Source organism: Acyrthosiphon pisum, chromosome A2 (assembly GCF_005508785.2).
Source record: "Acyrthosiphon pisum isolate AL4f chromosome A2, pea_aphid_22Mar2018_4r6ur, whole genome shotgun sequence".
Taxonomy (NCBI): Eukaryota; Metazoa; Arthropoda; class Insecta; order Hemiptera; family Aphididae; genus Acyrthosiphon; species Acyrthosiphon pisum.
Window position 1 is genome coordinate 8,731,789 of NC_042495.1, and position 12,930 is coordinate 8,744,718.

The following is a 12,930-nucleotide window of genomic DNA, read 5'->3' on the forward strand; positions in this document are numbered from 1 at the left end:
AATACGCCACTGACGCGCGTATTCGGGATGCGACGTTTCAATTAAAATTATTGAGAATCACACCAAATATAATTTTTTTCTGTTCTACATAATACACGTCTTTAATATTGCGCTTCTAAAATGTTATATCTAGAACTGGGTGTCTGTTTTTTTTTTATCGCTGTACTATACATTTTTGATAAACTGCCTATGTTATTATATACATAAAGAGAACGGGTAAAACAAAGCGTTGGTACAATATTTGACAACCGTGTTTTAATTTTCAAAGCCGCTTTACATTCGTTTACTAATATTGTTGTACAACGTACTAACGTAGTCTTGTTGAATATTCATAGATAACACCGACAACACCGACACGGATTAACGCGCATATTATAATAGGTAGGTACGCTTAAAAACGACAATTCGATATAAGGTCCCGCGTACACTTGTAGTAGGTAGGTATACGTAGGTATTTTATAAGCTACCTATACAGCGGGTGGGAAAATGTTAACCTAAGGTTTTTATCTATTTAAATAAAATTTATAATTTTTCTACAATTAAAATCGTCGGCGCAAATAGGGAGAGGCTATTGCAGAGAACTATAAACCCAGAAAAAAACTCACCTTCTCATTACCTAATAAATGTCATTTTTTCCCTATAATTTTTTAATAAGACCTTATAAAATTATTGAGAAAAAAAACAATTAAAAGCGTTGTTTTTGCAGTGGTACAGAATGTCTGATAAGTAAAACACTGTAGTTCGATACGATTATATACCCATCAGTTTACATATCAGAACGTTATTTTAGTAATAGGAGATGTTCATAGGCGCAATTAGGAGGGGGCTTAGGAAGGGGAGGAGGTTAACGTCAAGTCTTATCCATACCACGCCAGTTATTAACTTTGTTTTTGTTTAAAATGTAACTATCAGGGTCTGTGCTTCTGGAACAATTCTACCCATCCCTCCCCCAGAAAATTGTCCCTATGGAGATGATTCATAAGTGTACTGAGGTCGACCATGAACCAGACTACCAGAGCACTAGATTCTTTTATCTTAATTATCTTAATTATTATAATATATATATATTTTAACGATATACATATTGATGATATCGTAAATTTATTACCGCGTGCGTTTTATTGAAATGAAAAAATATTTTAATTACTAAGCTATAATAAACTATATTAGTACCAATGTCGATAACTATAGCTGGATGATGTAGTGTCTCAATTTAAGTTATATGCGCCTATTGACTTTCAATTGATTAAATCGTTGTTTTTTTTTTTGGTGGAGGGGAACCGATTGGTAGGTATCGTTCCTACCGAACAAATATTTACTTATAACCATATAATATGCAAATGTGGGCAAGCTAATGAAAATAATTAACTCAAGTTAAGTTAAGTTAAGAGGACACAAGATCGATAAGTTAAAAGTTAACAGTTAACAAATTATAAATTTAACTCGATAAGTTAAAAGTTAATATAGAAAAAAATATTAACTTAACTCAGTTTAAAATAAGTTAATCTATTTTTTTTTAATTAGTATGTAAATCACATAAAGAGTGAATGTGTCTTTTTAGTTTCTAATTTATAAATTATAAAATAACAATTTTATTGAACATTTATCATAATGTACACTGTATACCGGCCTTTTACTTATACTTTACTATTATTTACTAATTTAAACTATACTCATCTCAAATTAATAATTTAATAAATATATTTTTTATATCATATAGCAATTGAATAATATAAGTTATAAAACATTATTTAAAACATAGGTAACAATTGTCAATTTATAATTTAAAATGATTAATTTTTTAAAAACATTTATAATTGAAACTCGTAATATATAATTTACAACTTAATAAAATATATGAATATACACAAAATTATGTTATCAAGAAAAAGAACAGAAATGTTTGTGTTTTTGTATTGGATTATTTTTATTTTATACTAACATAGTAATATTTAAGTATAAATGAAAAAATTGAAAATGTTTTTAACTTGATGGATTTTTTTTTAAATCAACTGAGAAAAGCTAAGTTATTTCAACTGTAAATTAAACTAGTTAATTTCATAAGTTGATTAGAAATTAAACTAACTAGTTAATGCCCACCTTTGATAATATGTGATGTCAGAGAACTATAGGTATTCTGTATAATATGTGTGTGTGTACCTATAATCATATATTATGAATATTATATTATGTCGTGTGTAAACAGGAAGTTAGATGCGATTGGTCTGCCGCTGAACCGTACGATGAGCAGGAAGAAGCGTCTGTCGAATTACCGATGGAGCACCGTCAGTGCGATGAATACAAATCGAAGATCTGGGACAAAGCATTTAGCAACCAGGAGGCTATGCAGCTGATGGAACTAACGTTTAATACAGGTAAGGAATTAGGCTCCCACGAAGTGTGCTCGGACACGACGCGGGCCATTTTTAACTTCGTCGATGTGATGGCCACCAACCAGAACGCCCATTACTCGCTGGGTATGATGAACAAGATGTTGGCGTTCATCATAAGAGAGGTGGACACGACGTCCAACAAATTCAAAGAGACGAAGGAGGTTTTCGAACGCATCGCGAAAACTCCAGAGATCCGAGACTATATCAAGCACACGACCGCCCGGACCGTCGACTTGCTCAAAGAGCCCGTGATTAGAGGCCGACTGTTCAAAGTGGTGAAAGCCTTCGAGGGTCTGATAAAACCGTCCGAAAACGAGGAATTGGTCAAGCAGAGGCTTAAGAGGATAACCAATGCTCCCGCCAAGATGGCTATGGGAGCCATAAATAAGTTTGGAAGTTTCCTTCGACGTTTTTAATAAGCGCGTCCATACAGACTAGTGATATATTATATATATATACTTATAAATAAATAAAGTGCAGATTTAAAAAAAAAAAATTGGAATCTCACTCGCCTACCCTTTCGACAGTCGTCTTCAGTTTTTTGTACAGTGGGTACAATTAAACATTAGGTAATAGGTATATCTGGCTCACCACTCACTACGCTGTCTTTATAAATATTATCATTATTTCTATTATTATTATTGTTTTATTTTGTTCTAAATATACTCAACTGATAAACGAATGATTTATTATTTATTTGTTAATTGTTATAGAACAATATTCCTTGTGCTATTTACCTAATTACGTGTGTACTATAGGATCGTGGCCCTATATGTTGTGCAACAAAAACACGTTTTACTATAGATAAAAAATGGACTCACATTATATTAACAAGAATATTTGACCACTCCCTGTCAGACATATAGGTACTCTCCGTCTCTCCCTGGCAGACATAAACTTACCAGCGTTCGCTGAGGAAAGTCTGCCAGGTTGTGGGGACTTAGGCCTGACGCCATTGATGTTTAACTACGTTTTATGTCAATAAACGATTGGGGCCGGAGGAGAAGTAATGCTAACGCGGTTCCTCCTCCGTCCTTCGATTAACTCGAAAAAAAAGATTTGACCGAGAAGAAAAAAACGAAAATAATTGAAATTATTAAATAACAAATAAAATTGGTATACTGTAGATATCGTGTGGCAATATTATTATGCTTGACTGAAACATCGGGTGAGCCTACCCAAAATAAGTGGCGTTTGAACCGGGAATTCGTTAAAGGTGGTGGGAGATTCCAATAATCAATAATTACTTTTTTTATTTGGACTGTACATTACACATACAGTAGTGTCATACATTATAGTTTACTTCATGTCTTCCTGTATTAATAACATACAAATTACTTATAAACATATTTTATGCGCTAGTCAAAAAGCTACCTAGTAAATGTATGTAGTACCTATACTTAATAAAGTGTGTATAATGTATGTAAAGTAATTTATTAAAATAATGTTTTGTTGAATTATGAAGTAGGTACTCACACTAAGTTAACGATTGTGAAAACTTAGAAATTAAGAATATTATCTTCGACATCATATAAAGGCCATCATTGGTATATAGTATATACATTTTGAAGCGAGCTGGGTCACTTAAAAATATTTATAATAGCTATACCTATAACTCAATATAAATGTAAATATCATCAATAGAGTCTCATTACTCATTAGGTAAGGTGCCCAAGATATAATTTTATTATTTAAATTAAGTTCGATGAATGGACAATTCACTCAAATCATATTAAAGTTTAACTGCTTTTGGCAGCTTTGTTTAAACGATCAATAACCAATATTAATAGGCGGTGTTTGAACCCATGAAAGGGTAAAAGTGTAAAACGTCGGTAAATTTGTTTCACTCCTATTGTACAGGTTATTATCCCCGGATATATTTTTGTATAAAACTTTAATCCTGTTATCATAGATTTACTATATACTATTATAATATCAGGTTACAAATGACCTCGCGGAAAACAATTAAACGAGGTGGAAAATTATAAATAAATAAATATATGATATGGTACGCATGTGTGTTCAAATTGTACAAGTATACAACAAGTCACAACAGCATATTATCTTCCTTTTATTTTTAGTCTAGTAAGTTTACAATCTATACGGTATTTTTTTTACTATAAGCACTAGTGAAGTCGTGGATTTATAAAAACTACTAACTCGTATTAGAAAACATAAAATATAATTAAATTTGTATTTCAGATAAGGGGCTTGTTTGAAGTGGCCATCCATTGATAGAAGATGGAATTTTATAACATGTAAAGTTGGGGGTTAATCAATTAGTAGATCACGACACCACGTTCGTTTTAGACGCTTTCCGGGGTCACCAGGAATAGTGGGAACAGATAGTTCTGAGATTAAGGGGTTGCGGTGATTGAGGAAATTGGAATGCTACGCTTGTGAAAATCTTGGCGACGTTTTTTACTGTTTCGATAGATAGATCTTTATGGAGAGTATAATTTGTGATTGAGAAGTAATATAGGGCTTTGGTTATTTTGCAAAGGCATTTGGATTGAAATATTTGGATTTTACTAAATTACTAATTTGCCAATTTTAATGCATTGTCAACATGTTAAATTCAGACGCTCATAAAACATCAATGTGGATTTATGCTTAATTTTTTTTTTAATTTTTACAAACAACAGTTTATGAGGAACTTTGTATTACATTTTCAAGTTTTTAGACCGAGCATAAAATAATTTATCGACAATTATTTTTAAAAAACTAATAAAACTCGGAATTTTCTTATAGCTCAAAAAGAGTCGCAACTCGCAATATTTCGAAAATACTATGGTGCATATAAGAAATTGGTAATATAAACATTGAGTGAAAATTTCATGTATATACGGTCGTATTTTTAAGAGTCACACCAAAAACCAAAATCAATTTTGTCAAAAACTGAATTTGCGTAAAAATTCGCGTTTTTTCTTAATTTTTTTTGTTTTTCGAGGTTCTTTTGACAACTACTGGGAGTTTTAAATTTTTACCTCCCTAATACACCAACTAAATTCACTTTTCCCACCCGAAAAGATACTGAAGTTGAAAATCTAAGTAATATTTCGACTACTTATCATCGCTCCGCTCAGAATCTAAAATATAAGTTTTATTAATAAAAATGTTATTTTAAGATATATATATATATATATATATATATAGTTAGGTTTAGGTACATTATAATAATATTATAACAGGTAATGTGAAATTATGGACATACATTCTCAAAACTTAAAATTATAAAAAATATATAACATACTGAGAATAGAGATCTTTTTGGTCCAATAACTAATAAGGCCCAAAACTTGAACTTAAAAAATGTCCACACCCAGGCCTGGTTTGTAATTTTTTTTTTTGAAGTCCTACCTAACCAGGCCTGTTCGTAACTTTTTAATATAGTTAATATAATATTGACAATGACTATTAATAAATAATTAGTGACTACTATCAGTGAGCGAATATACTGGTGTAAAAAAAAATTATTTATATAATTTAGTGTATTTTTTTGTGAACACCAATCACACTGCGTGTAACCGATTAAATTAGGTATAGTTTTATTTTTGACCAACCCGTTCCAAAAAAAATACTACGATCCCTTCTATGGTTTAAGCATAACCAACCCGTAAGTACCTAATATTTATATTATATGGCACGGCCCGTGCTGATTTACTGTCTGAGAACAATAATGCATAAAGATCGTTTAAATTATTTATCATTTATAGGCATTTAAGGTGATATTGCATAGGACAGATTGTAATTTGATGATATAATAGATGACTTAGTGAGGAAAAAAATCAAGAAAGTATACTCAATTTGTAAATATTGTAACAATATATTTATCTACATTGGTTTTTATTTCAATACTTTTTAGCCTTAGATTATTTTATAAGAGGCCCCGGGACTCTTAAAGTTAAAATCCGGCCCTCCTTATGGAAACATATACAATTCTTTACATTTAACTTCCTTGTACCTATAGGTAATGTTAGACATATTAAAATTTATAAATATTAATTACAAATCCTAACTTACAATAATAATATTATTACCAAATACCGCAGTGGCTGATGTATACAATAATGATGGTTAATGACACTGAATAAGAAAACAAATTGTACTCTATAATAACGAGTAGGTTACGGACACAAAGACAACTGACTTTTAGTAAAATCACTGCTGACAAATTGAAAAAATTGCTATTCGGCCCGATAAGAGTTAATTATGATATGGTTCAATGTTCGATACAAATATCACCCGCCGCACGGTGGGGCTAATGACATCATTAGCTGGCAAAAATAACTTTTATCGAATCGAATTATTATATCGTATTATTATATGTAATTGGTAGAGGAGTTCTTATGCCACCTAAAACTAGTTTCAAGCATGATGCTTAAATTTACTTAGTTTCGACAATCGTAAAGGTAGTCCAGGCGGTGCATCATTGAAATTTTTCAATAAACCAATTATTAAAAACTGTACTTTTTTTTATTGTAACTTTGTGACTAATGTGCACAAACTTCAAACAATTATGGAGTTACAAGCAACAGGTTTTTTACATCACGTTAATCCCATAATTATTTTTGTTTTTATATTGGATATGTAAATTACATTAAAACATAATGGAATAATACTAAGTTATTCTTTTATGATTTCATAATATTGATATAAAGTTTAAGTTCGCCTAGGATTCTTTCCGAGCTTTAATTTTTGCGAAATATAATAGGTATAATAGAGTATTCTATTATATCAACGAAAAAAATGTTTCACATATTAGTGTAAGTAGCTTCTGACGTCGGAGTCATATTACAATTTCATACAAATATTTCATAAAATAATATTTTTTGTTATAATTATTAATTATTTTTTATGTAAACGTTACACGCTTGGGTACGTTTCTTTGAATGTATATTATACGTAACATACAAATTACCATTAAACACATGGCAAGCTCGTGGTGTAGAAAACAAAAAAGTCGTCGAAACCAACAACAAAGAAATAAGAGAAAAATTTAAAAATCAACTTGGATTAATAGTCGACAAACCAAAACCTGGGTATGGAAATAGTAATAACGGCAATACGGCTAAACTTTTTTTTCGAAAATGCAGATGTATCAAGCAGTATTACTGTCTACTAGAGTAGATATATAGTGATAATCAAAAGATTTCGAACTATTTTGAAAACTATATGGCTAGTGGTTATATAATAAATCTAAAACTGTTTGAAGAATATACTCTTAAAATGGCACAATTATTTGTAGAAAAATATCACTGGTATAATATATCACCTACTATGTACAAAGTATTAATTCATGGACTAACTATAATAGAAAAAGCAATACTCTTTATTGGACAGTTAGGCGAGGAAGCATAGGAGGCAAACAACAATTTTTTTTAAAGGTACAAAGAAAGATCACACGTAAATTTTCTCGTCAAGTAACTAATGAAGACATAGTCAATAGGTTGTTAATTTCATTAGATCCATTTATCACTAGTATGCATTAACCAATGAAAAGGAAATCCATCATAGATGCAACTGTAATCCAGTTGTTACAATCGCCAGACTTCAATGATTTATATTCATCTCCTTCGTAAATAAGTGAAAATTAATTAATTTAAATATTTGTTTTTATTATTTACGATATTTTTCTAAATATATGTTTATAACCACATACTTGGTTATATATTGTTATTGTGAACCTATAAGATTATACAAACACAAGTTTGAACTATATTTATGATGTATTGATGTGTAATGTGATATAAAATTAAAAAAATTGTGAAAACAGAGATACGACCTTCTTCGTTTCGGCGGGCGATATGCAGCACAATTAAATATTTAGAGATTTATATGTAACAATAACAACTGATTTAATTCATTATTGTGATTATAATTTTTACTATTATTATAATGAGCGTTCGAAGCAGTGGCCTATCCATTAATTTGTTTTGGTTTGAGGCTAAATTATCTGAACCCGATGATTTTTTATATATTTTGAAGGATAATGCTTAACTATATGATCCTTTATAAGTTTGGTATCTATGTTGATTCCAACACATTTCATACTTTTACAGTAACATTCATAAAATAGCAATTTCAATACATTGTTACGTCTTGCGTAATACATTCACAGAACACTAAAAGCATTTTATAATTTCGACGAACATCAATATTCTGCAATATAAAATAACGATTTCTCTTTAAATAATTTTGCGATAATTCAAAAAAAATAATATTAATAGTAGAACTAGTAGAAGTAAAAAACTAACCATTTGATATACAGTGCACAGTTTCACATGTGAAATTTAAAAAAATAAATATTCACACTAATTTTAATATAGGTTTATACTATATATATACTATTTTAATAATTAATAATATAAGAAATACGAGATTTTTGGCAACATTTAACATTTTCTGGTACAACTGACATATTATACTGAATACTGATATACCTACTACCAAGCCCGGCTCAAGAGGTAGGCGACATAGGCCCACGCCTAGGATGGCACTTAAGCACCACTTTAGGTAAGAGGTGGCCCTTTCAAAATACTGATAATATTAGAGGCGGAAAAATTTAAATTTGCCTAGTTCACTATTTTCGCTTGAGCCGGCCCAGCCTACTACAATTGATTATAATTTATAAATACTAGTAATTAGTATACTAGTAATACTCATATTTATTTTCATATTAGTAATATACGACATTGCATTTATTATAATATTAATTATCAAAATATACGTACTATAAAAAGGTTAGGTTATACTGCACCTAGATTGAACTATTCGTTGACAAAACTAGATTAAAACTGTTTTATTTACATTATAAATTTATGTAGTTGTTATATGTACCTACTACTACCTATGTCTAATCGATTTCTTGTTATATATAATCATACCTAATGTATTATAACTATAATTTTAACACTCTATATTTAGGCGGTATGTTCGTTTGTTCCTGTAAAAAAACAAATATCAATTATTATAAAAATTTTGCTTTACGCAAGCGCAGATGGAGCACTTGCACTTGGCCCACAATTTATATAATATATAATTGAAATATTGTATTGTCTTTTAAATAGGGTGCTTTATGGAAATTTGCTTAGGATTTTTTGTTAGAGGAGGAGGGTATTTTTAAAATGTAATAATTGTTGTCCCGCTCCCCCTTGTAATTCAAGAATAACCATCGTTTTCACTGTTATAGGCCATTGTTGTATATAAATCATAGATTATAATCAATATAACGCATTAATCATTTTGAATCGTACGGTCGGCTACTATACATTCTGTGTATTTATTTTTTCCACCAAAATACGGACTGATAATATACGGCTTGTGAATTTTCGGATTTTTATGGTCGGTAAAAATTTAAAATACGATATGAAAACAAAACTATAAAATTTGGGAATCATAAAATCTGGAACTATACGGATAAGTCATGATCAAGTATTCAATTATGATGAAAAAGTTGTTTGTATTTATTGCATCTTACCTTTTTTGTAGGGAAAATTTATCATATTCAATTTTCTTTCATAAGCTAGGTACCCTTAAAATTGAAGATTGAAGTATTTTTAATGCTATACCTAGACTGACAAACCGTCTCCACTCAGAATCGTTTTTCTTATCCAGTGATATTATATCATTGAATTCAAATTTAATACTATCCATTATACAGTAACCCACTTGTAACCTACTGTACAGCAGAGTGACATACACTTACCCACCTTTTTTTTCATTACATTTGTATTGCATATTTTATCAAAACGAAATGTATAGGTATTTTACTAGGTAAGTATAGTTTATGACTTATGTTGTATATAAATCTAAAATCTTCACCCTAAATTAATAACTGCCGTTGGGCGTTAACTATTGTATCGTATGGTTTTTTGTATAACATTTGTCCGGACCATGGTGTGTGGCGGAAGTTACATTATTTGTATAATTTACATACATATAATATATAAATATAATATAATGTACACAAAAGGCATTGTAATATTATGTATAGTGTATACACACACATACACATACACACACAGTCGCACAGCACACACACGTCACCCCCAAGTCACCTAGACAACGGGCGCGTTTGATTAACAAACTAACAACCCTTACACATGTTTAAAGAGTTTAATCAAACGACATCTGGTATTTTTTCCTATTCAATAAAACGATTATCGTCGAAAATACTATGGTAGCTGGCCTGACTTATTGTGATGTGTCAACAAGGTGTTGTTGTAATAACAATAATAATAAAATATTTGTGTGCTTACACACAAAGATAATATTAAAATAAAAAACCTAATGACCCATTGTTTCATTTTTTTCTCATAACATAAAAAGGTAATAACTAATAATTATTATCATAAGCTATAAGCACGCATGGTATTCAATTGTAGCGTACACCCGTTTACATGTAAACTCAGGAGACAATGACAGGATAGGTTGATGGGTGGTTGAATATTAGAACGCAAACTGATTGAAATGTTAACTGTATTTTGCTGCTTATTAATACTTGCACAAAGATGTTGCAACAATTTACAAGATAGAGTGAATTAGACTACCTATAGACCAACAAATGTTGCTGGCTGTCAGAAAATATACGATTGGTAGGATATTTTTAAGTCCCGAAGTCCTAAAATTGTTAATTCTACAGAGGTCTGGCACGGAGGTGCACGTCCTGATTATGTGGAATCACGTCTGGAAATAGGCCGTTTCGGTCTCTATACTATATGTCTATATAGTGCGAACCCTCTACTCTACTTGTCCCTGCGATTCGTGCCACTGTTCACACAGTCCGTGTGGTCGATTTCCCGAATTAGCTAGTCTTAGCTATATCCATAGTGTCTGTGTGAGTTTGTGCCCATGGGTCTGCAGATGTGCTTGTGGTGGTTCAATTTTAGATCGATGCGGCGTTTCTGTGTAATTTTGTCGTAGATATAATATTGCTAAGATTATATTAGACCCACGGACTTCTCACAGTATACTTTATATTAATATTTCATAATTCTGTGCGTTGGCCCTTCCGCCCCATGTGACCTATGCAGTTGTTGCGGCATTAAATAATAGTTATTGCTTTCCATATATATCATATATAATATATAGTATATTATATTTAAATGTAGGAGGGGTGTAGGGTCCGTACGCAGCACGATTATTACAAAGAATGTTCGTCAGATTGATTATAAATCTCATGGTTTGCTATTGTTATGTTATGCAAATAGTTAATTAATTTTAGAGACACTGAAAATGAATGAACATTGACTACTAAAGGGGATAATCAAGACCGGGAGTATCTAAATAGGTATCATTGTATCAATATAATATAAAATATACATACATATACTATATAATATACTACATATACGTATACTACATAAATACGTACCTTCGTTACTATTATAGTATTATACACAGTTAGGTATCTACTGTATAAAAAAAATAATCATCTAGGTATGGGTCTTGATTAATTAGAATACGTAACAGGTAATATATTAATTATTCATCAGTACTACCTATATAATTTAAATATGTCAAACGTCAAAAAGGTCGCAGTACGTATTAAAAAAGAATCAATTACCTTTCTCTATCATACACTTTCGTGACACAATTCAATTACCCAATTGTAATATTAACGTATAACCTTTTAATTCTGATATGTCTATGACTATACTTCTTATTATTCTATATTATGGAAAAAGGAATATCTTTACTTCTGTCATAAATTACTATGACACATATATTTCATGAATTAAGTATATGAATGCTCATATGAATTGATATTATGGAACGTAAATTCGTAAAATGCGTGTATATGTGGCGAATGAGCTGATCTCGACAGAATCCAGTGCATTCTAATAAGTGCATGTTATATTATATTGTTGACATATAGATGGTTGCTTCAATAGTGCAATTATACATGTGCCTTAATTTTTTATGTTTCATTATTGGCGTTACTTATCAGATATGCGTCGTTACAAATTTTATAAAATTAATATGCTTTGATTTTTGCATTTATCGAATATTATAAAAAAATATTGATTTTGACATTTTGAAATTGTCATCGATTTATATAATTGGTAACATAATATTGTATAAATTTAATTCGTATAAAATAATATTCATTATAATATAGACACTGCGGGTTACAAAATTATATTCGCTTATATACTCGTATAATAATATACTCGGCCGAATTTTGCACACCAAACGTTTCCCGAAAAAAAAAAAATTAACAGGGTTGTAAGTGTTTCTGGCGTGTGCAGCAGGGACTATTTTGTGTACGAAATACTAAGTGTGGAATACGAAATTAAAATGTGCGTAATGACCTGTAACAACTAGTAACTTTTTTTTACAGTTTTCCTTCAGTAATTGAAAAATTATTTGATGTTACATTGGGAAATAGATAGATAAGAATTTTAAATGTTAATAATAATAATAATTATTATTATTAGAAGTCGTTTTTACAATTTTAACGTATAAATACAATATTTATAAATATTATAAAATAAAAATAAAAATATTTCGAATGATCGATACGTTGAATAAT

At 30.2% G+C, this 12,930-nt stretch overlaps 2 protein-coding genes across 3 annotated transcripts in view; one reads left to right on the forward strand and one right to left on the reverse strand.

Annotated features, from left to right (window-relative positions):
• The window catches only part of LOC100167863, a 5,396-nt gene extending 2,321 nt beyond the window's left edge, over window positions 1-3,075 (forward strand). Inside the window, exon 2 of the mRNA XM_001948323.4 lies at window positions 2,207-3,075. Within this exon, the coding sequence (XP_001948358.2) occupies window positions 2,207-2,809 (603 nt within the window). The 3' untranslated portion in view covers window positions 2,810-3,075. The remainder of the gene's footprint in view (window positions 1-2,206) is intronic.
• The window catches only part of LOC100163790 (FGGY carbohydrate kinase domain-containing protein), a 60,482-nt gene that overhangs the window by 45,241 nt on the left and 2,311 nt on the right, over window positions 1-12,930 (reverse strand). Inside the window, exon 1 of one of the 2 annotated variants that reach the window (XM_001947052.5) lies at window positions 6,417-6,552. The exons of the other annotated variant lie outside the window; for it this stretch is intronic. The gene's annotated coding sequence lies outside the window, so the exon portion shown is untranslated. Of the gene's footprint in view, window positions 1-6,416; window positions 6,553-12,930 lie in introns of those variants that run through there. 2 annotated transcript variants of the gene reach the window in all.